Source organism: Xenopus tropicalis, chromosome 4, assembly GCF_000004195.4.
Source record: "Xenopus tropicalis strain Nigerian chromosome 4, UCB_Xtro_10.0, whole genome shotgun sequence".
Taxonomy (NCBI): Eukaryota; Metazoa; Chordata; class Amphibia; order Anura; family Pipidae; genus Xenopus; species Xenopus tropicalis.
In genome coordinates this window covers 80,268,566-80,289,149 of record NC_030680.2, presented here as the reverse complement: position 1 = coordinate 80,289,149, position 20,584 = coordinate 80,268,566, and the positions used below count along the sequence as shown (strand labels likewise).

General features: G+C 38.1%; 1 protein-coding gene across 2 annotated transcripts in view; it reads left to right on the top strand.

Moving 5' to 3' along the window:
- Positions 1–20,584, top strand: part of miga1 (mitoguardin 1) — a 50,952-nt gene that overhangs the window by 17,377 nt on the left and 12,991 nt on the right. The window contains 7 exon segments of one of the 2 annotated variants that reach the window (NM_001126671.1): positions 3,802–3,876; positions 3,879–3,902; positions 8,500–8,618; positions 11,090–11,162; positions 11,820–11,906; positions 17,843–17,941; positions 19,219–19,353. In NM_001126671.1, the coding sequence (NP_001120143.1) occupies positions 3,802–3,876; positions 3,879–3,902; positions 8,500–8,510 (110 nt within the window). In that variant the 3' untranslated portion in view covers positions 8,511–8,618; positions 11,090–11,162; positions 11,820–11,906; positions 17,843–17,941; positions 19,219–19,353. 2 annotated transcript variants of the gene reach the window in all.

Genomic DNA, 20,584 nt, shown 5'->3' with positions numbered 1-20,584 from the left:
ACAGGGGTAGGGGAGATAGCTCTCAGTACAAGTGAGGGAATACAGGGGTAGGGGAGATAGCTCTCAGTACAAGTGAGGGAATATAGGGGTAGGGGAGATAGCTCTCAGTACAAGTGAGGGAATACAGGGGTAGGGGAGATAGCTCTCAGTACAAGTGAGGGAATACAGGGGTAGGGGAGATAGCTCTCAGTACAAGTGAGGGAATACAGGGGTATGGGAGATAGCTCTCAGTACAAGTGAGGGAATACAGGGGTAGGGGAGATAGCTCTCAGTACAAGTGAGGGAATACAGGGTTATGGGAGATAGATCTCAGTACAAGTGAGGGAATACAGGGTTATGGGAGATAGCTCTCAGTACAAGTGAGGGAATACACGGTTATGGGAGATATCTCTTAGTACAAGTTGATCCAGGGACCGGTCCGATTTCCATCTTGGAGTCAGGAAGGAATTTTTTCCCTGCGGCAAATTAGAGAGGCTTCAGAAGGGTTTTTTGCCTTCCTCTGGATCAACTAGCAGTTAGGCAGGTTATATATAGGCATTATGGTTAAACGTGATGGACGTACATCTTTTTTCAAACAATTACTATGTTTCTAAGTAACAGGTTTTTTTAATAAAAAAAAATTTGGTTTCATGTTTAATTTGAGAAGGACTTTTATTATATAGCTTTTTATGTCTGGGTGACAGTTCCCCTTTAAGAAAAAGGAGTAAGCATGTTTTTACTTAAAATGTATTTTTAGAAAATGATCTGCTTAGCTGTAGGAGACTGATTACTAACTCTGCTGACTTAGGGAAGTAAAGCAACTCCCGAAATATTCTAATCTAATATCTGACGTTCATTATATATTTAAAGGCCATGTAAACCCCACACACAAAATTTTAATCAGTGAGCAGCCTCTTTGAAATCTTTCAATACCTGCCACTCTGGTTATCCAGAGGTTAATAGTAAGGCTGCAACATCGCCTTAATCACATAGATTTCCCCTCCCTCAGGAATTTGCTTTGGCTGTTGGCTGTTGGCTTGTGGGCATGCTCAGTTGCTCTAAGCTCCGATTACTAAACACGCCCTCAGTCTAGCAGCCAGTGAAGAGATGGCACTGCTTGTTCCCATAAAAACTCAGCTCTAGCTGTCTGCTTCAGTTTTTTTTTCTCCCAACCAACTCTCCTGAGCTCAGCTCAAACAAAGCAGAACTTTTATCAGAGACAGTTGTGCCTGTGTGAGCCTGTATTCTTGATGAACTGTATGCTGAATAAGGGTCTGTGTGTGTAGGCTGCTTGTAGATTTAAATGTATCTGATTATATCAGAGGAAAAATGGCCACCGGGTGAAAGCTGCTATTTGCTGTAGGAAAATGTGATGGTGCTGGCAAGCGGAGGGGATATATGCAGTACAAATGATGCCATTTGGGTGGGGGAGATGTGCCCAACTGATATCTATTGTAGGCAAATGTAGGCTTTACATGTCCTTTAAACCTTTTTATATTCAAAGAATCCACTACATAAATTGACACAAAGGGGCAGATTTATCAAAACCCGAGTTCGAATCCCGAATGGGAAAAATTCGGATTGGAAACGAAAATTTCTGAAGATTGCAAATATCCCGAAAATGCTTACGAAAAAATCGTATTAGTCACGAAAAAATCGTATTAGTCACGAAAAAATCGTATTGGCGATCCGAAAGTCACGTAATTTTCGTACCAAACCATTGCAAACAGCGGCAGTCGTTACGAATTTTTCGCGCGGGCGCACGACTTTTCGCACGACTTTTCCGTGCGCCCGCGCGAAAACGCCGCAGCCGCTCGAAAAAATCGGGCGCGAATCCGCTCGGCGCGTTCGGACCCGTTCGGGTCTTAATAAATCTCCCCCTAAGTCAGCATTAGGTCAACATTACAGTATGACGCTCCAAGAAACAGAGTATATCAGCAACATGATTATTAAAGACTTGCATGACACAAAAAGGAAACCTTTAATCCAAACTTTATTACATCTATTAAGTTCTAAATCAGGTATTTACAAGCGCAATTTAGTAACTTCTAAACTAGTTTACTCATGGCAGACTGCTAATCAGTTGTTCCCATAAAAAAAAAAAAAATTATGAGACAGAATTATTGCTGGTTATGTGCTAGTTACTAAATATATGCATTGTAGAGCCCAAATGCTATGGGCACAGCACAACTCTGGAGTGCTGTGTGGTGTTTCAGTGAACCCCTTAACGCTTCATACACTTAGCACTTATGCTGTACCCATAGCCAGGGTAAGATGCACCATTTCCAGCCTATGTGCTACTCTTCTGTGTGTAGCACCTCCCTCAGAAGCTCCAGTCAGAAGTGCAAGTGTTGCTACTATCAGCTGCATGTGCAACTAAGGAGGGAGTGGGGCATTGCATACAAAAGGGCAGCACTTCTTAGTAAGGATGAGTTAGGTTAGAACTATGCAGAAAGCATTTATCCATTCTAAATCTTGGTGTATGATTTTGCAGAGATTAATCATTTTGGATTTAGGCATTCTGTGTCAGAGCAGAGATGCCAATATCTCTAATGTTTTTTTTCTTTACAAGCCCTGGATAGGCCCATATGTTGCTCAAGTTTGCTTATGGACTAAATAAATCATTTTTGACAGTTTAAATTACTGGTATGCTTCTGGATTTTTCTTAAATAGCTCAAATGTATTGTGGTTAGTTCATTTCCATGATAATCTGCTAGACTGGTCTTACTGATCCATGTGTCTACATGTGTCATAGGAACAAGAATTTATTTTATTTTGTGCATTGTTTGCATTTGTTTTGTGACTTTACATTATTCTACAAAACGCATTATTATTAGGCTATTATTATCTATACCTTAATTTTAAAATTCACCTATGGATTTGCCTTATGAAATATAAAGATCTGAAATGTATTTTTTATCTCTTTCCTTTAATTTCCCAAGCATCTGTGAATATATTACCGACTTAATTTAAGATGTAATCTTGCCCAAGCTGCCACTGTCACCTCCCACATAGCTCCTACTGTGTATATCATCTGATAAAAAGAAGCCAGAAGGTGCTATGGCCTAAAAGTGTTATGGACATAATGGCACCTTTGTGGCGTAACCAGCTAAACAGTAATATAACTGCCAAAAAGTCATGTCATGATGTTCATATACAGTATTGTGTCCAGGGTTACATGAGATATAAACTATTATAATGAAATAACTATATGCCATATTTACAATACAAAATAATTCATTTTCTAAGATGGTGTGATTCATTTATTAACAGAGCAAAGACAGTTCTTGGGTGCACCCCTTTTTGTAAGGTGAACAACAAACATATTCACCAGTTCAGTAACTTACATGAAATGGCCAATAGTAACAGAAGTATCAGTTCCAGAACCCCATTTGTACACTGAGACTAATGCAGCCCTGACATTTGCCATATATATTTAGTGCAAGGCCATAAGGACAGGATATATACAGTCATATACCAGTCATATACCTGGCACCAGGAGGCAGTGCCCTGCCTAGCTGGAAAATAGTTCCCACAATATTATTTAGTTTAGTCCATTGTCATCACTACTATCAGCTAATTCTTGAAGAATTCTAAGCAAAAAAACAATTGATCTGTCACTGGAAGGCTATTGTGAACTGTACATTGTTGTTGAGTGTAGAGTTGACTGCTTCTGATCAAAGTACTATACATGTTCATTCTACTAAATTTATATAGCGTCTCCTTATACTGTCTCTAGGGCTGAAAATAATAACGCATAAAATGGCTTCTTGAATTCATGTACAGGTTCATACTGCTAATACATTTGTTTTATTTTTTTAGATAAAGACACAGATATAACAGTGATGAACAATGGTGGTGATTTCCAACAGCGAGACACATTAAGTATTGCATCCACAGACTCTTTTCTATCAGCAGCCGAGGTAATCAATTTCTCTACTGGTGACCCACATATGTGTGTGTGTATATATTATATATATATATATATATATATATATATATATATAAAAACACATTTAACATTAGGAGACGTCTGAAAACATAAACTTCTATTTAATTGTAAAATTCAGGTAAAGAAACATGCAAACTCAAGTATATAATGTTGGTTATCGGGAAGCCCTAAAATGACATGTTGTAAACAATTTTCCCCTTCAAGCACTTAAAAACCAATAAACATATTTAGTACTGTTTATGCAATGAGTGTCACCAAATCCTCTGGAGTTTTCTAAAGCAAGAATAGATTATAAAAAGTGAGAAAGTCTGCTCTGTATAGAATTACTGAATCATCATGGCAAACAACAAATACCACAAAATACTCCATGCCTGAAATAAGATTCTAATTATTTCAAATTCAAGCATCTGTGGGACATTTTGGGACTCTGCCCTAAAGAAATATTACTACAATGTGTATGTCTCACATTATTGCCTGGAACAGTTGAACACTTGCAATGCTTAGGTCTAACAATGCAATCAAATTCATAGACTGTAACATGATCCTGGACCGTCTTCTCGACTCCTTGCCTGAGCTCTGGAGCTCTTGAAATGTATATGGGAAGCATTTGCTTTTCCTGAAGAAACAACTGTTAATGAAAGAATTCATTCCTGTAAACTAAGCAACAAATTACTTTAACTGTACAAAATAAGGAGAGTTATGTAATGCCAAAACATGAAACAGAATGAGAGAGAGATGGGCAGACAGGGATAATGAAAGGATATTTTAACTGGAATCTTCTAGGTGAAACCCACAATTGGAGTATTCAAGTACATTTAGTAGCAGAAATGTGGCAATTATTTGGAGTACAGTATGTATAACATGTACAGTTTGCTGCCACTGAAAGAGTCCCATGTTAGGTGAAACTGCCAGGAACTCTTGTGCCAGGATTTTCTCTAGGACATAAACATAAATATTTTTACTTGCTTTGACCTTATGAAACTGTTTATTCAACAATATATCCTGCTATAAATAAAGTACAGACTTTCCCTGGCTATTTTGTCCTCAAAATTGATCACACTTCTAATTTGCCATTTGTTTCTTCTCACCTTAGTCGTATACACCCTAGCATTTTATAAATACCTGTTGTATCAAGCAAGCTATAGCCAAACAAAAGGAAGCTTATATTTGTTGTTTGAAATGAAACATCTGATTGACTGTCATGGTTTATTAGACTTGGAGCAAACTTTGCACGAATTCATTGACCAACTTTTTTTCTGTCTGCTCTTTTGTATTCCTACTTTAATTTCTATTGTGTCATTCCGTAATTTGTGAGCTTATTACAGGGAGCCTTAAGGAAGCCTCAAACTATCATTTGTATGTCATAAAGTTATATTTATTCTTTCAGGGTCACATGGGCAAATCTAATTATTCTTTATCGGTTTTACAAACTAGCGACTAATCTTCCAGTGGAAATAATTGCACATTTTACAGTTTGTACGAGTGGCAGCATATGTAATAAAACTCCCAGGAAAATACACCTCCTTTATTGTCTAAAAAATGTGCTCTGTTCAGTGTATTAAATCAAGTATTTGTGCTGAGACTACAAACAATCTCTGCACTTCTTTACTTTATGTTCTGTGTGACCCATTTTGCCCTACAGTATCTACAAATTCTGGTTTCTGGTGTTCTACAGTTAATGTAGCTGTTCTGCTGTATTTAAACTGCTGCAGACAGTTTCATTTTTATTCTTACTACACACACTATCATGGGGACGTCAGATATGTCCCTATAGTCCTGATACATAGTGATAGTTAGCTGGCAGTGTTTCGACCTGCCTAAATGAAAACTATTTTATTGTTATGTGCTACACTTTAAATAGGTATAATGTAAACTACCTGCAGAAAAAAATGCTATGCCTTTACCAAAGTCTGTTGATATTGAAACAGAAAGCAAAGATTACTTATGGACATCCCCCATATAGCAGTAGATTTGTGTGCACCAATCATGGGGGCAGGAGCAATGTTTAAGAAAGTATAGCCTTCTAAGCATGCTATAAAAGGGTTTGGAAAACAAGAGCATGCCATTGCTAATGCTGTGGCTGAGAGCTGAGGTGAGTGAATATAGCCAGCTGGGATGACAAGAGAGCCAGCTGACATGTTTTAGCAAATAAGATCCAATTTTGATGATTCATTCCATAGTTGCATCACTCTTTCTCTAAGTTAAAATCATATGCCTGGTTCATATATGAAGTATTTAAACAAACATGCATATTTTTTTATCCAAAGCCCCCAACCCCCTTCATTTCCTTTGGCTTTAAACATCCCCAGTTGAAGTTCAACTGGGTAACTTATATTCTGTCATTCCCTTTTGGATCCTCATAAATATGACTTTTGTCACCCCTTTAGAAAACCTATAATCTTTGTTCAGTCACATCAAAGTCCAATTTTTATTTTACATCATTTGTCAACTGATCATGTACAATTTATGATACCTTGTTGCACCATAGTTCATTGCTCACGGTGAGCTATAGGTACCTAGGACTACATATTTTCCTCTGCCACGCACAAACCTTGTTATTCCACAAGGGAAACGTTCTATTTAGTATTTTATTCTTGATCTCACCCTTCATCTAAAGCTAAATATACTCAAAAACATCACATGTATATCAATTTATTTTGTGTCTAAAGGAAAACATAGGGCAGACACTTCTTTTGAAAAGGATACATTTATTGGGCCACAATGAAAAGAAACACTGCATATTACTTATATGTGAGTTTAAATTTAATTATCATTTGCCCTACACCCTTTTATATTTATCTGACAAGGACCAGCAAATCTATTGGAGAAATGTTTTTCTGGTAGTTAGTATTAAATACTTACATTTGGGGGCTGATTTACTAAGACACGATTTCGAATCCGAATTGGAAAAATTCCGATTGGAAACGAACATTTTCGGCGTCTTTATGATTTTTGCGTAAAAACGCAAGTTTTTCGTAGCCATTACGAAAGTTGCGCAAAGTCGCGATTTTTTCGTAGCGTTAACACTTGCGCGCAAAGTCGCGCCTTTTAAGTTTTAACGCTACGAAAAAGGCGCGACTTTGCGCGCAAGTGTTAACGCTACGAAAAAATCGCGACTTTGCGCAACTTTCGTAATGGCTACGAAAAACTCGCGTTTTTACGCAAAAATCGTAAAGACGCCGAAAAACTCGCGTTTTTACGCAAAAAACGTAAAGACGCCGAAAAACTCGCGTTTTTACGCAAAAATCGTAAAGACGCCGATAAAAATCGCAAAATTACCGATCATTACGAAAAAAACGCAATCGGACGCATTCGGCCCGTTCGTGGGTTAGTAAATGTGCCCCTTTGAGTTGTGAAGCTGACTCATACCCTAACAATGTCAATAAATAATGTAATAAATTAGTTAAATCAATCTTTTTGCTCGATGTAACACTTTTTTTTATTTCTTTTGCTAAATTTTATTAATATGTGCAAAGGAAAATGAAGTATCCTTTAAACGAGTTGATTATTAAAAAAGGTACAAATGCCAGGTTTATATGTTGCTATTTTACAGAGGGTCAGCCAAGAGTTTCCAGCAGGGTCTGGTTGTACCGGCTACAGATATAAATATTAACATTTTAAGGAAATAGTATGTATTTGAAGTACACACCAGATGATTAATGACCCTATAAAAATATCCTACCTTCCTGGACTGCACTGTAATTCTGTTTAAGATGTACAAAATTGAATTATAGTGGAACTTAACTGACCACTTACCCATTAAAGGCTTAATAGGTATACATGCATACACTGCACATTAAAACTTCTTAGACAGTTGGTGCTCTAAACCTTAAATAGTTGTTGGTAAGCTTTTACTATATGTTTGGTATTTCTGTAATGAAAAGGGAAGTTTATATAAAAGTTAAATATAAAGTGGTGTTACCAATATTAAATGCTTATTAGCCCATTTTTCACAATGTATTGGCTTGCTTCTCCCTTTCTGAACAATAATTATATTCCCATTAAAAATCAGTGTGACATCAAGTGAATTCACTGAAAGTTATTGATTAGCCTCACTGCTTGTAAACAGTTCTCACAAACCTGTACACAATTAAACCGAATGTGCCATATTCTCATGGGAACCATACTATCAAGTGTATCCTCACTGTGGTTAAATGAAAACATTTTTGGGGGCTATAATTTCTCTTTGTAGTCCAATTATAGGTTAGGATGTTCCTTACCTCATATTAAGGTTACAGTTATATTTATTAAATAATATATTCACTGTTCTCTCTATATTGGACTTCCAAGAATATATATCTTTGCCTACATTATGGGCAGTTATGACAGAACTGTAAAGCATAAAATGTAAATGCAAAAAAAAAAAAAAAAGGTTGGTCCATCTTGCCTGTCCATTGAGTTTATAGTTCAAGACTGCTTTATATATACATATATGCTTTGTATCAATCCCACATATGTTTGGATTTGTTTACTTAGTTAATCCTCCCAAATATGCATGATTCAGTCAGTGAGCAAGGTACTGTATATAATGTAAATTCATGTCTATAAATACTATATTTTTGTTGCAGCTCTCGGATAACCAAGAACTGAGACCTACACGTGGACTGGGCTCTCTTTATCACAATGCTCTGTATGAGGAAGCTATGCAGTTAGTAGAGGAAGGAAAAGTTCACTGTAGAGCGCTTCGGTATGAGTTGCATTATAATAGCTGACATTTATTCTTAATAGAAATGTATTCTTTTCCCTCTTCATTTCTGTCTGTAACGGCCACCAGGACACACACAGTGTTTCTTCTCCTGTGTAAAAAATGCTGGTTCGGACAGCTTTTGCCTCATGTGTGCTGTAACTTGTACTGGATCCAACTCTCACTGTGCACACAGGGCCATTTTTGGGCAGAAAATGCATTTTTCAGCAGAAAACCATTGGCAGAGAAATGGCATATGTGACAGGGTGCTCCATCTGTCTTCTTCCCGTCTTAATTTGTCTCAACCTAGGGTCTAGGCATACAGCGCGTTTGGTCCACTTCTCTCAGTCTGTATTTGTTCTTCAGGCCGAGAGAAGCCAATCCACTCCATTATGCAGCTCTGTGTACCTACCTGAGTGCTGGTACGCAGAGTGGAGGTTGGGCTGAAAAACACATAAGCAGGTGTTATCGGTCTGATCTCCGCTCTGTTACCTACACTCAGGTGGAAACTGTATGTTTCAGTGCAGTCTTGCTATCTTTTACCAGTAATTTACTAGCCAATGTCAAAAATGTACTAGCCAATGTCAAAAAAGGAGAGGTTTCGTTGTGGCAGTTCAAAAAAGTAAATGTCAGACAATCGTTTTTAAAATGAGAAATGTTCCTTTTTGCAAAGGTTTTTCAATAAAATGCAAGAATCTTGATTCACTTAAAACCTTTTTACATTTACATAACAGAACTAACAACTGGTATTCCTACTGAATGTATGTATGGAAGATTGCAGTTATGGTATATTTACCATAATATCATCTGATGGTTTTTAACTGATGTAATATATAGTTTTTAGAGTTTTAAAATATCATTGGGTTTATTTTCCAATAATCATATCATAGGTTATTTCCTAAGGCCCATTTAAAACTACTGTCAGAGCATAAATCCTTACTATTTTTAAACAAATCTATACATCTCCCCATTCAACCTCTGTTGAAAATGGGAAAACAGTATTGGCTCCTTTGCAGGAACAGATATCAGATATGATTCATTGTGAATCCAGACTTCTCAGCCCTTGGAGAAGAAGAATCCCAAGATTGATGCAGTGAAACATCTGGCAGACATTGGATACGACAGCTGCTTATGAGACAGCCGAGATGAAGGATATTCATAGGAAGCCAAATATGCCTCTTATTTTGTTTTGTTTATGGCAGAACATTGTGAAAGTGTTTTGTGAAATTCCTGTGAGTACAGTAAATAGCTGGGAAGGGGTTAACCTGGCCAAATACTAGAATGTGCAGTTTAATGGGAAATTTACAGAGCTCCCTTGGCTACTCATAAGCCTATATTAGGGTGACTGTCTTGGTATAAGGACTACCTATGACTCTTCCCTTTGCTTTTAATGGAAATAGTACTGGGGTGATTTGTTGTATTTTTATCTTTTTAATTCAACTAATATGCAGTTTCACAGGTTTTTGTTTATAAATGAACATTACCATAAAACCCTGATTTTTTAAAGCTACTTCCATCCAAGGAAGGAATGAACCCAAATACCATCAGGCAGTGATGTGGGAATAAGGTCTGCACTTCCAATTGCCTATTTAGCTAAATTCATTTATTTTATCTTTGCTTGGACCCCCCTTCACTCCAATCAGGTTTGTTCTGAACAGTCTTTTGTTTAATTAATAGTTTACTTATTCATAACTTAAAAAGAACACACATCTAATACCACAACTACGTATGATTAATATTATACAGATTATAAATCTATAAGCCTTGATGTTTTAGTCTTTATGGTTGTTTACTAAAATGTTGAATACAAATAAAAAGGATATTACAAAAACAAGAGTGAATTTACAAGAGTAAAACCAGTGCCACAAAAACTCCAGTTACATTATACCATTATGAGGTAAAATATTCCAAAATATTTAAGGACATAGTGATCAAATATCCCTTCCTAGATTTTGACTCCTATGTTAGTTACCAGTAGATAGTATGGGATGTGGAACCTAGCGTTTAGTACATTTCTGCCTAGGACCCTTGTACTAAATCTGGAGGGGGATCTGAGGGGTTAACTATCTCTATAGTGATTGCCACAGTTGGTCAGAGGTTTAATGCTTATAGCAGTAGAGGGCCCAAATACAATGCTGGCCTCATAGATTTCCCTACTGTACCCCTGAAATACTTCTCCATTGCACCTGCAAAGTTAGTGAACGTTAAACATAAGACATAACTTTTGAAATTTCTGATCCAAAAATTGAGGCATTTTAGGTCACACCGTGTCACTACCTGGCTTCCTCTACAAAAGCTTAAAACGTGAAGCACTTTTGAGTACACCCCACTATCTCTGATTTATGAGAACTGGGACCATCCCAAATAAATAGGGGCATCACAAAGATGAGACAACAATATAAGTGCACTATTGTTACTGATGCACATATTTAACATAAATAATTAGATTGTAATTTGGCTGTTACTTCTTGCAGAACCGAGATGCTAGAGTGCCTTGGTGACAGTGATTTTCTTGCTAAACTTCATTGCATTCGTCAGGCTTTTCAGGTAAATGCCTTTGTATTTATTCTTGTTCCATTGCTTTGTACGTACTTATATTTTTATAGTGCTACACACCACTGTACTGTGTAAAGCCTGACAGCAAAACAATAAATCAACAGAAAAAAACAGGTCAATACAATAATATATACATAAAAATACACAGCACAGTTATATTATCCCATTATCTGGAAATCCGTTATCCAGAAAGCTCTGAATTTTGGGAAGGCTATCTCCTGTAGACTCCTTTGTAATCAAATAATTCATGTTTTTTTTTTTTTATTATTTTCTAGCTAGTGATGTATAGAGCGTATACAGCAGAAATGTCATAAACGAGGGCCCCCAAAGATATTTTTGTTGGTTGGGTCAATGTACACCAATGTTTCTAGTGCTGTGATTATTGATCATAAGTGAGCTCTAACGTGTCTTAAAAAGATTGATATAAAGAAAAATAGAACTAAAACTGGAGTACAGTTACCCTTCTAAGATGTGCAACCTGCAGCTTTTGTATAATCAAAAGACCCCTGTATAACTTGCAATTTACAGTTGGCCTTACAAATGCAATTTCTGGGAGTTAGCCATTCAGCTCAGTGAAAATGAAAAAGAAATGTCCATGAATTGCAAAAGCAACATTTTAAATATGTTTCCCTTTTTTTTACTTTTAAGGAAATTTTTTTGCAAAGAGAAAATAGAATATTTTTAATGGGCACAGGAAGAAAACTCTTGTCAACTTTGATTGTCAAAGCTAGAAAGGTAATCTAATTTTTTTTAATGTGGATTTGTATATTACTGTATATTACTGAAGTAGTGGAAAATACAACATATTTCACTGTAAGATACAAAATCAAACAATCACCTGGCTAATATTAGATGATAATTTGCCTGCTGGTCACCCACAAATGGGTTCAATAGCAGGGTTTAAAGGAGAAGGAAAGATAAAAACTAAGTAAGCTTTATCAGAAAGGTCTATGTAAATACAGCCATAAGCACTCACAGAAACGCTGCACTGACTTCTCTGTAAAAAGATTAGTTGTGTCTGTTTTCCGCTGCCAGAGACATGCAGCTTTCAGCTTCCTGCTCTCTCCTGCTCCCCCCTCCCTCAAGAATCCTAAGAGCTCACTCCCCCCCCCTTAGTAGTGTGGATCTGAGCCAATCAGCAGGAAGCTGACTCATAGTCTAACTAACTGAGCATGTTCACTTGGTCCCGGTGTCTGTGCAGGAGCGAGGCATTATGGGAACTTTCTTTACAGAGCTCAGCATTTTTTCTTCCTGTTTGGCTTCTGATCATCTGAACAGGATAAATATGGGAAGACTTAAGGGCACTATTGAGACAACTGAAGGTATACCTCCTTTAATAGCGCAGGACCCAACTCTTTTGATGCATTGGAAGTGCCAGTGAATATTCAAACACACTAAAATATGCCAGTAAAATACACATTTTAATCTCTTGTTGTTTCATTTATGTAGAGCGAGCAATTTAAACAACACTCCAAAAAATAAACTAAATAAACAAAATGGGGAATTGGATACCCACCAGCTATAAGGGCATTAGTTATATACTTATCTATTAACTGTATCTTTTGGTTGGTCCTTTCCCCAGCAATGGGGCATTAGTCACACATGTGGTCCTCACAAATATCCCTGAAACTAACAGAGGACCTAGTAGGTTTTTTTCATGAATATATACTGAAAAAATTAAGACAAAATTTAGACTTAAGGACATTTGATAACCAGTTTTAGGACTATTTTTTCCTCCTTACACATAGTTTTAAGATGCTATTTTTTAAGAAAAATTGCATTTTAAAACTATGTGTAACAAGCTTGCTTGCCACTATACACCCACGGTGACATTTATGATGATCAGCATGTGATCGCTAAAATTGAAAAATTTCCCAAAGAGACTTTGGGAAAGTGTACTATTTTGGATACAGACTTAAAAGAACTTTATTTATTTATTTATTTATTTTTGATAAGCTCTAAAGGCACACTAAACCTTTTTCTTTTGAATACTGGCACACCAGTAGATTAGTTGCCTGCAATAAATATTTGCTACAGCAGGCAACTAATTCTCCTGAGAATGCTTTCCCACAGGCAATAAAGTTTCCTCACAAGCAAACTTAATAACAATAATAATAATAATACAATAATAATAATAGCCACCCGATAGCTAATAACATGCCAAACAGGAGAGCTCCTGAACAAAAAGTTAAATACCGTATATACTCAAGTATAAGCCGATCCGAATATAAGCTGAGGTACCAAATTTTACCTAAGAAAACTGGAAAAACGTATTGACTCGAGTATAAGCCTAGGGTGGGAAATGCAGCAGCTACTGCTAAGTTTTAATAATCAAATAATTAATAGAGGACACTCAGTGTGACCCCCTGTGAACTCTTCATAAATATATAATGTTGGCAGCTGCAGATTAGGGAAAGGTGGATGGAGGACCCCTTGACCCTCCTGCCTTGAAACTGCCATACTAAGTATCAGAATCTTAGACCCTTTATTAAAGGAGAATGCAAGTCAAAATTTAAAAAGCATACTGCCCAATAGTCCTCCTATTGTTTAGTAAAAACGCCACACTTTTGGCTCACCTAATCAAATATTTACTCAGTCACACTTACTTCACATTTTCAAGAACAGGCAGCCATTTCTAAAAAGGTATTCTCCCTTCCTTTCCCTCCTTGCTTCATACTGCACATGTGTTTCATTCCCTCCCCCCCCTCCCCTCTGCCAGATCCGCTTCTGATTGGCTGGTGGGCATGAGACAGGATCAAGTTACACACATGCTCAGAGAATAGGAAGGCTGCCGCTGGCAGCCTACAGGAAGGGAAGAGAGATTTCAATGATGTCACTGTAGTCTTCACACTGCTGTAGGCTGCCAGCACAATATCTCAGAGAAGCAAGCAGGGATCTGGGAATTTAGATATGCAGTAAGTACTTAAAAAGAATGCCTTTAGACTTACTTTTAATTTATATTAACCTTTCATTGTCCTTTAATATAAACTTCATGTAGCCATCAACGCAAGGCAAATATACCCCAGTAATAGGGCAACAGTGCATATATACCCCATGGAGACTGAGCAGCTGGGCATATATATATACAGAGTAGCAAGGTACATATACCACAATGCAACAGGGCATATATATATATACAGAGTAGCAAGGTACATATACACAAACACTGGAGTAAGGGGCACTATAGCCAAAAACACTTATAACAATTATATATGCCCTTGGTCCTTACACTTCCGACCTATCCTGTGCTGACATTCGTCTCAATGCTGTCAACTATATACTATTTCACATATGTTGGGGTATATACAATGAAGTATATGGAGATCTTGCACATGTTGGAGGCCATGTTTGGAAAGTCACATCTAGCCCACTGGCCCCCAGCTTTTAAGCTCTGCATGTAAAAAAGTCAATAGGTGACAAATATTTTTTTACCTTGCAAAATAGATTGTTATAGATTATTATTTCATGCTATGTTTGCATCTGTGATTGCATTACCAATATGAATTTGAAAATATATTCTCAAGAACCCTTTCATATCCATGTACAAAATGCTTAAGCGTAGCATACAGATTATTGATCCAGAGACCCACTGGTCATTTAGTATTATTCACGTCTCCCTCGTGTCTGCCCGCGTCCGCATGTGCGTGCACACATGCGGACACGGGCAGACACGGGGGAGACGAATGTCAGTGCAGCGTATATAGACTCGAGTATAAGCCGAGGCATTTTTTGTGCTGAAAAACTCGGCTTATACTCGAGTATATACGGTAATTAAAAAAACAGAAAAATAAAAAAAAATGAAGAACAATTGCATATTGTTTCAAATATAACTGGCTACTTGATGCTAAATGTTAATTTCAAGGTGAATAACCCCTGTTAGGGTGAAGACATATGGAGTTACTTAGTAGCAGCTACTTGTCACAGCTACTAAATGCCAGAAAATACCCTGCCATAGACAATACTGAGAATTGCCTCAGCATTGTCTAGTTTAGTAGCTGTGACAAGTAGCTGCTCCTAGTAGCTTTGTGTGTCTTCACCCTTAACAAAGGGCATTCCTCACATTGGGGCAGTGGCAGATGGGGAGATTTGTCGCCCCCCAACAAATCTTCATTGCCACGGGCGACTACAATTTCCCGAAGTCAGCGAAGTTTATTCTCAAGGCAACTTCGGGCAACTTTGGCAAATCGTAGCGACGCGTATGCCACCCCCCTGGCGAGTTACATTCTTGTGTCGGTGGGATGGCATTGCGGGGAGATTAGTAGCCCGCGGCACAGAAGATTTGTCGCGGTGTGACTGATTTCCCCATCTGCCACTGCCCTTAAAGTCACTTTAATCTATATTTAAATGGTAATGAGCAAATAGCATCTTAGTACATTTATTTATTTTTAGCTTCATATGCAAAACGGATCTTGGATAATCCTGATACTTAATCAAGGCTAGACTGGAACTGCAGCGGTGTGATATTGGAGAAGATTGCAAATCATGGCTGCATTTTCCAGGCAGTGATCCAGAAAGTGCTGTACATCACAGAAGGAAAACACTAGCATGAATACATATTTTAGGCACAAGGAGGCTTTCGGGAATTGTAGATGCATTTATATTAAAATGTAAATATTAACATGTATGTTCCAGTGCTTAGACTTCCTGGATCCTGAATATGATTAATACATACAGGTATTTCACTACATCAAATTTGTTTCCTGCCGAGAAAAAGAACGTTTCTTTGCATCTTAGTATTGTAGTTCATCTGACATGCAACCTCTACAGCTGGAAAAAACATATGTTTAATGTTTCTTATGGACCAGGTTCAAACACCAGTGGCACACATTACACCACACAGACCTACGTAATTCAGTTAGCAGATATTCATTGGGATTGGTCTTCTCTGTACAGACTTAAGAACCTTACGCAAGAAGAGAAATGAAAAAAACAGAGATGATATTTATAGGTAAATGAAGAATAACTGAGAACTCTATGGGCCGAAGTAGCAAGTGGCTTTTATAAATGAAAAACATTGGTGATCAGTTGGAGACTGTGTAAGGATGAAAGAGTTTAGTCTCAGAGAGGGAACAAGCATTCCCAGACACAGTTACAACATACATGACAGACAGGGTGGCCCTTATCTGTCCTCACTTTTAATATCCATAGCAACACATCTTAGTGTAATTACTGTCATGTCAGTTTATGGAAAATAAAATGAACCACACAACACAGACTACACACAGAACATTATAGTGCGAAAGAAAAGTCAGTTCCCTGCAATGTTTCATTACGCTGTACAGGGATACAACCAAAACCATTATTGTTGGTAACAGTAACAAACTGCACAATATGTTTACATTACTGTTAGCCAGTATCAGATGAAGTATAGTTAGAAGTGTGGCTGGCTTTCTTCCTTTTTGCCCAAATACCCAATTACAGGTTTCATATGAGCAATTAGCAAGGGAAATATTTAATGCCACAGAGGTACTAGTACTTTTCTCTCAGTCTCACTCTGCCCAGTGCCCTCAATTTGTCAAGAAGTCTTAGCTACTTCAGTAAATGCTGGCAGAATCTCAAGATTTGTTTAAATTTGCCTTCGAGGGGATGAAAAACCACAGCACAAATGAATTATGCAGACAATGCTCCCCTGAGAAACGTTCCAGTTTCCTCTATGTTTCATGAGCGTACTTTTGAGAAATCTTTTTCTCTGACATCTCCTGCAGTAGATTTTTATTACTGCATGTCTGGCAGTTCCCAAAGTGGGAGGCTTTTCAAAACAGAATAACTCCAGCATGCAGTTCACTCCATGCCTTCACTGATATGTCACTGCGATAGGCCCTGTAGGGAACAGAGTAGAAAGCGTGCTATATTGGTATGTACCATATTGCTATTATTGGATCCATGTTACATTTCTGACAAGGAAGTGATAAAGACCTATGGTGGAGGGGGCTGCTGAGGGTGCACAGCACTCTACTGAGGACAGGAACACTGCACTGTCACTCCAGAACCATGCACAGATATAGCCATCCCTTATTATGCCGGCTTCTGATTGGAGAAGTTTCCTACATAGGGAATTAACCACTGAGCATCAAAGTATGTGTAGGATTTAGCTACTAGAAACTATGAAGGTGATAGGGATTAATGAAAAGCTCCACTGGGGGAAGGGACTAATGTGAATGGTAAACAATTTCTCCGTTGTATGTCAGCACTCTATATATATAGGATAATAATAACAAACACACAGATTATATAAAAGCTGGACTGGTTTTGGGCAAGTGAAGATAGGGGCAACCAAGACATTGTCATTTGTTAAAGTAAAATTATATATTATTACATTGCATTACAATGATTAAGTGTATTTAGAATCTGAATATGTCTGTCCAACCGACAGACCTCCGGAATGGTCCTGGGAGTTGTCGTTTAACTATGCGTTGCATTGTGGGCAGCTGCTGTTAACATACCAGTGCATTTATTTAAATACCAGCCCTTATGGTGGGGGATGCAGCCTCCCTGGTATAAAGCAAGTGCTTCCTAACTCTTTACACTGTAAGCTGATGGCTAATGATATATAATCATTTAAAGAGTAAAAAAAAAAAAAAGCTCTCTTTTACTGTATGCATAGAATACCCTTCTACTACTATGATTGCAAATCATTGGGTCTCTTTGTTGTATCCCTGTTTTATTCACAGAACCCAAAGAAATTTGAAGATGCCTACTTTGAAATGATGTGTTTCTTGGAGCAGTCTGAGTCATGGGATACAGCAGAAATAGAACTGTTTAGTCGAGGGGTAAGAATTGCACATTCTGCATTTTAAGCATCCTTGTGGGCATGCAACAGATCAATTTGACACCAGACTGTCTCATTACAAAACCCTTTACAAAATAGTAAGTTTTCCCTGGAAAGGAAATACAGTGGCTTGCAAAAGTATTCGACCCCCTTGAACTTTTCCACATTTTGTCACATTACAGCCACAAACATGAATCAATTTTATTGGAATTCCACGTGAAAGACCAATACAAAGTGGTGTACACGTGAGAAGTGGAACGAAAATCATACATGATTGCACAAAGTTGGTCTTTATGGAAGAGTGGCAAGAAGAAAGTCATTGTTAACAGAAAACCATAAGAAGTCCCGTTTGCAGTTTGCCACAAGCCATGTGGGGGACACAGCAAACATGTGGAAGAAGGTGCTCTGGTCAGATGAGACCAAAATGGAACTTTTTGGCCAAAATGCAAAATGCTATGTGTGGCAGAAAACTAACACTGCACATCACTCTGAACACACCATCCCCACTGTCACATATGGTGGAGGCAGCATCATGCTCTGGGGGTGCTTCTCTTCAGCAGGGACAGGGAAGCTGGTCAGAGTTGATAGGAAGATGGATGGAGCCAAATACAGGGCAATCTTGGAAGAAAACCTCTTGGAGTCTGCAAAAGACTTGAGACTGGGGCGGAGGTTCACCTTCCAGCAGGACAACGACCCTAAACATAAAGCCAGGGCAACAATGGAATGGTTTAAACCAAAACATATCCATGTGTTAGAATGGCCCAGTCAAAGTCCAGATCTAAATCCAATCGAGAATCTGTGGCAAGATCTGGAAACTGCTGTTCACAAACGCTGTCCATCTAATCTGACTGAGCTGGAGCTGTTTTGCAAAGAAGAATGGGAAGGATTTCAGTCTCTAGATGTGCAAAGCGGGTAGAGACATACCCTAAAAGACTGGCAGCTGTAATTGCAGCAAAAGGTGGTTCTACAAAGTATTGACTCAGGGGGCTGAATAATTACGCACACCCCACTTTGCAGTTATTTATTTGTAAAAATGTTTGGAATCATGTATGATTTTCGTTCCACTTCTCACGTGTACACCACTTTGTATTGGTCTTTCACGTGGAATTCCAATAAAATTGATTCATGTTTGTGGCTGTAATGTGACAAAATGTGGAAAAGTTCAAGGGGGCCGAATACTTTTGCAAGCCACTGTATGTTCCCCTTGCTCTAAACTGAATTATATACACAATGACTGCATTTTCACAGTATACAATATTATATTCTGTTTGCATGCAGGTGAAATGCATTAACTTCTATGACATTGTCTTGGATTTCATTGTGATGGATTCTTTGGAAGATCTTGAAAATCCTCCTTTATCAATACAGAATGTTGTTAGGAACCGGTGGCTAAACTCCTCCTTTAAAGAGACGGTAAGTTGTTGCTATTTTCAGCTTTTAAATTAACTGGTGTCTGCACAGTGTTACTGATAAGGGCAGTCCTCATAAGGAAACAAGGCCCTTCACAAGAGATTAGCTTTTCACATGCTGTGTTTAACCTCATAATGGAAAAGTGCTTAATTATATTAAATGCTTAAGTGTTGTATTGTGTTACAATGTAATTAGTTATTAATAATTAAATAGCAAATAGAATTTAAAGTTGCTGCTGTTTGCTTTAATTGTTCTGTTGCAGATTATGTAAAGCACCAGCTAGAGAAAGTCATTTATACAGTTAGATAAATTCACCTACACATGCAATATAATATTGCTACCAAAAGTGATCCATCCCCAAAAAAATGTAGTGCTCATTTACAAATGTATTTACAGTGCCATATGCACAAATATGCATGTAAACCACCATGTTTAAACCCACAACTCAGCTCCCCTCACCCCCCACCAGGTGTAAGGGTGAAGACACACAGAGCTACTTATTAGCAGCTACTTGTTAAGGCTACTAAACTCCGGAAAATAGCATACTATAGACAATACTGAGAATTGCCTCTGCTAAACACACATTGAGACTATAAACAGTAAATGATCAGCATTGTCTGTTTTTATAGCCGCCAGTAGCTGCTACTAGTATCTTTGTCTGTTTTCACCCTAATAGTTTGTCCCTAAGGGCTCTGGTATACGGGGAAATTAGTCGCCCGCGTCATCCCACCGGCGGAAATGTAAATCAGCGGTGGGATTGCATACGCGGCGGCGCGATTTGCGGAAATCGACGGGGCAACTTTGGCGATTTACGCAAATCGCACCGCCACGTATGCCATCCCACAGGCAATTTACATTTTCGCCTGTGGGATGTCATATCGGGGAGATTAGTCTTCCCGTACACGAGAGCCCTAAAGTAGTAAGCACTACTATAACTTTCATGTGAATCGCCATGCGGGGCAGTTAATCTTATGTAATGGTAAATCCCACCATTATCTGCATCATTGTGTGTATAACGATCTTGTCATTTCTGGCGTGAGGTAGAGGGAACAGTGTAAGCATGCAATCCATTAGGTGCAGGTCAACAGTGTGGAGTTGATAAACTCAAAGGGCCTCGAAACGTTGCACCTCCACAATAAAATTTTTTAAAGGATTTATTCCCTTGCAGCCCTGAGTGCCATTTTGCTTTTTGTTGCTCCAGTAGTTTTGGGATGGTGCCGATCCCTCCAGCAGT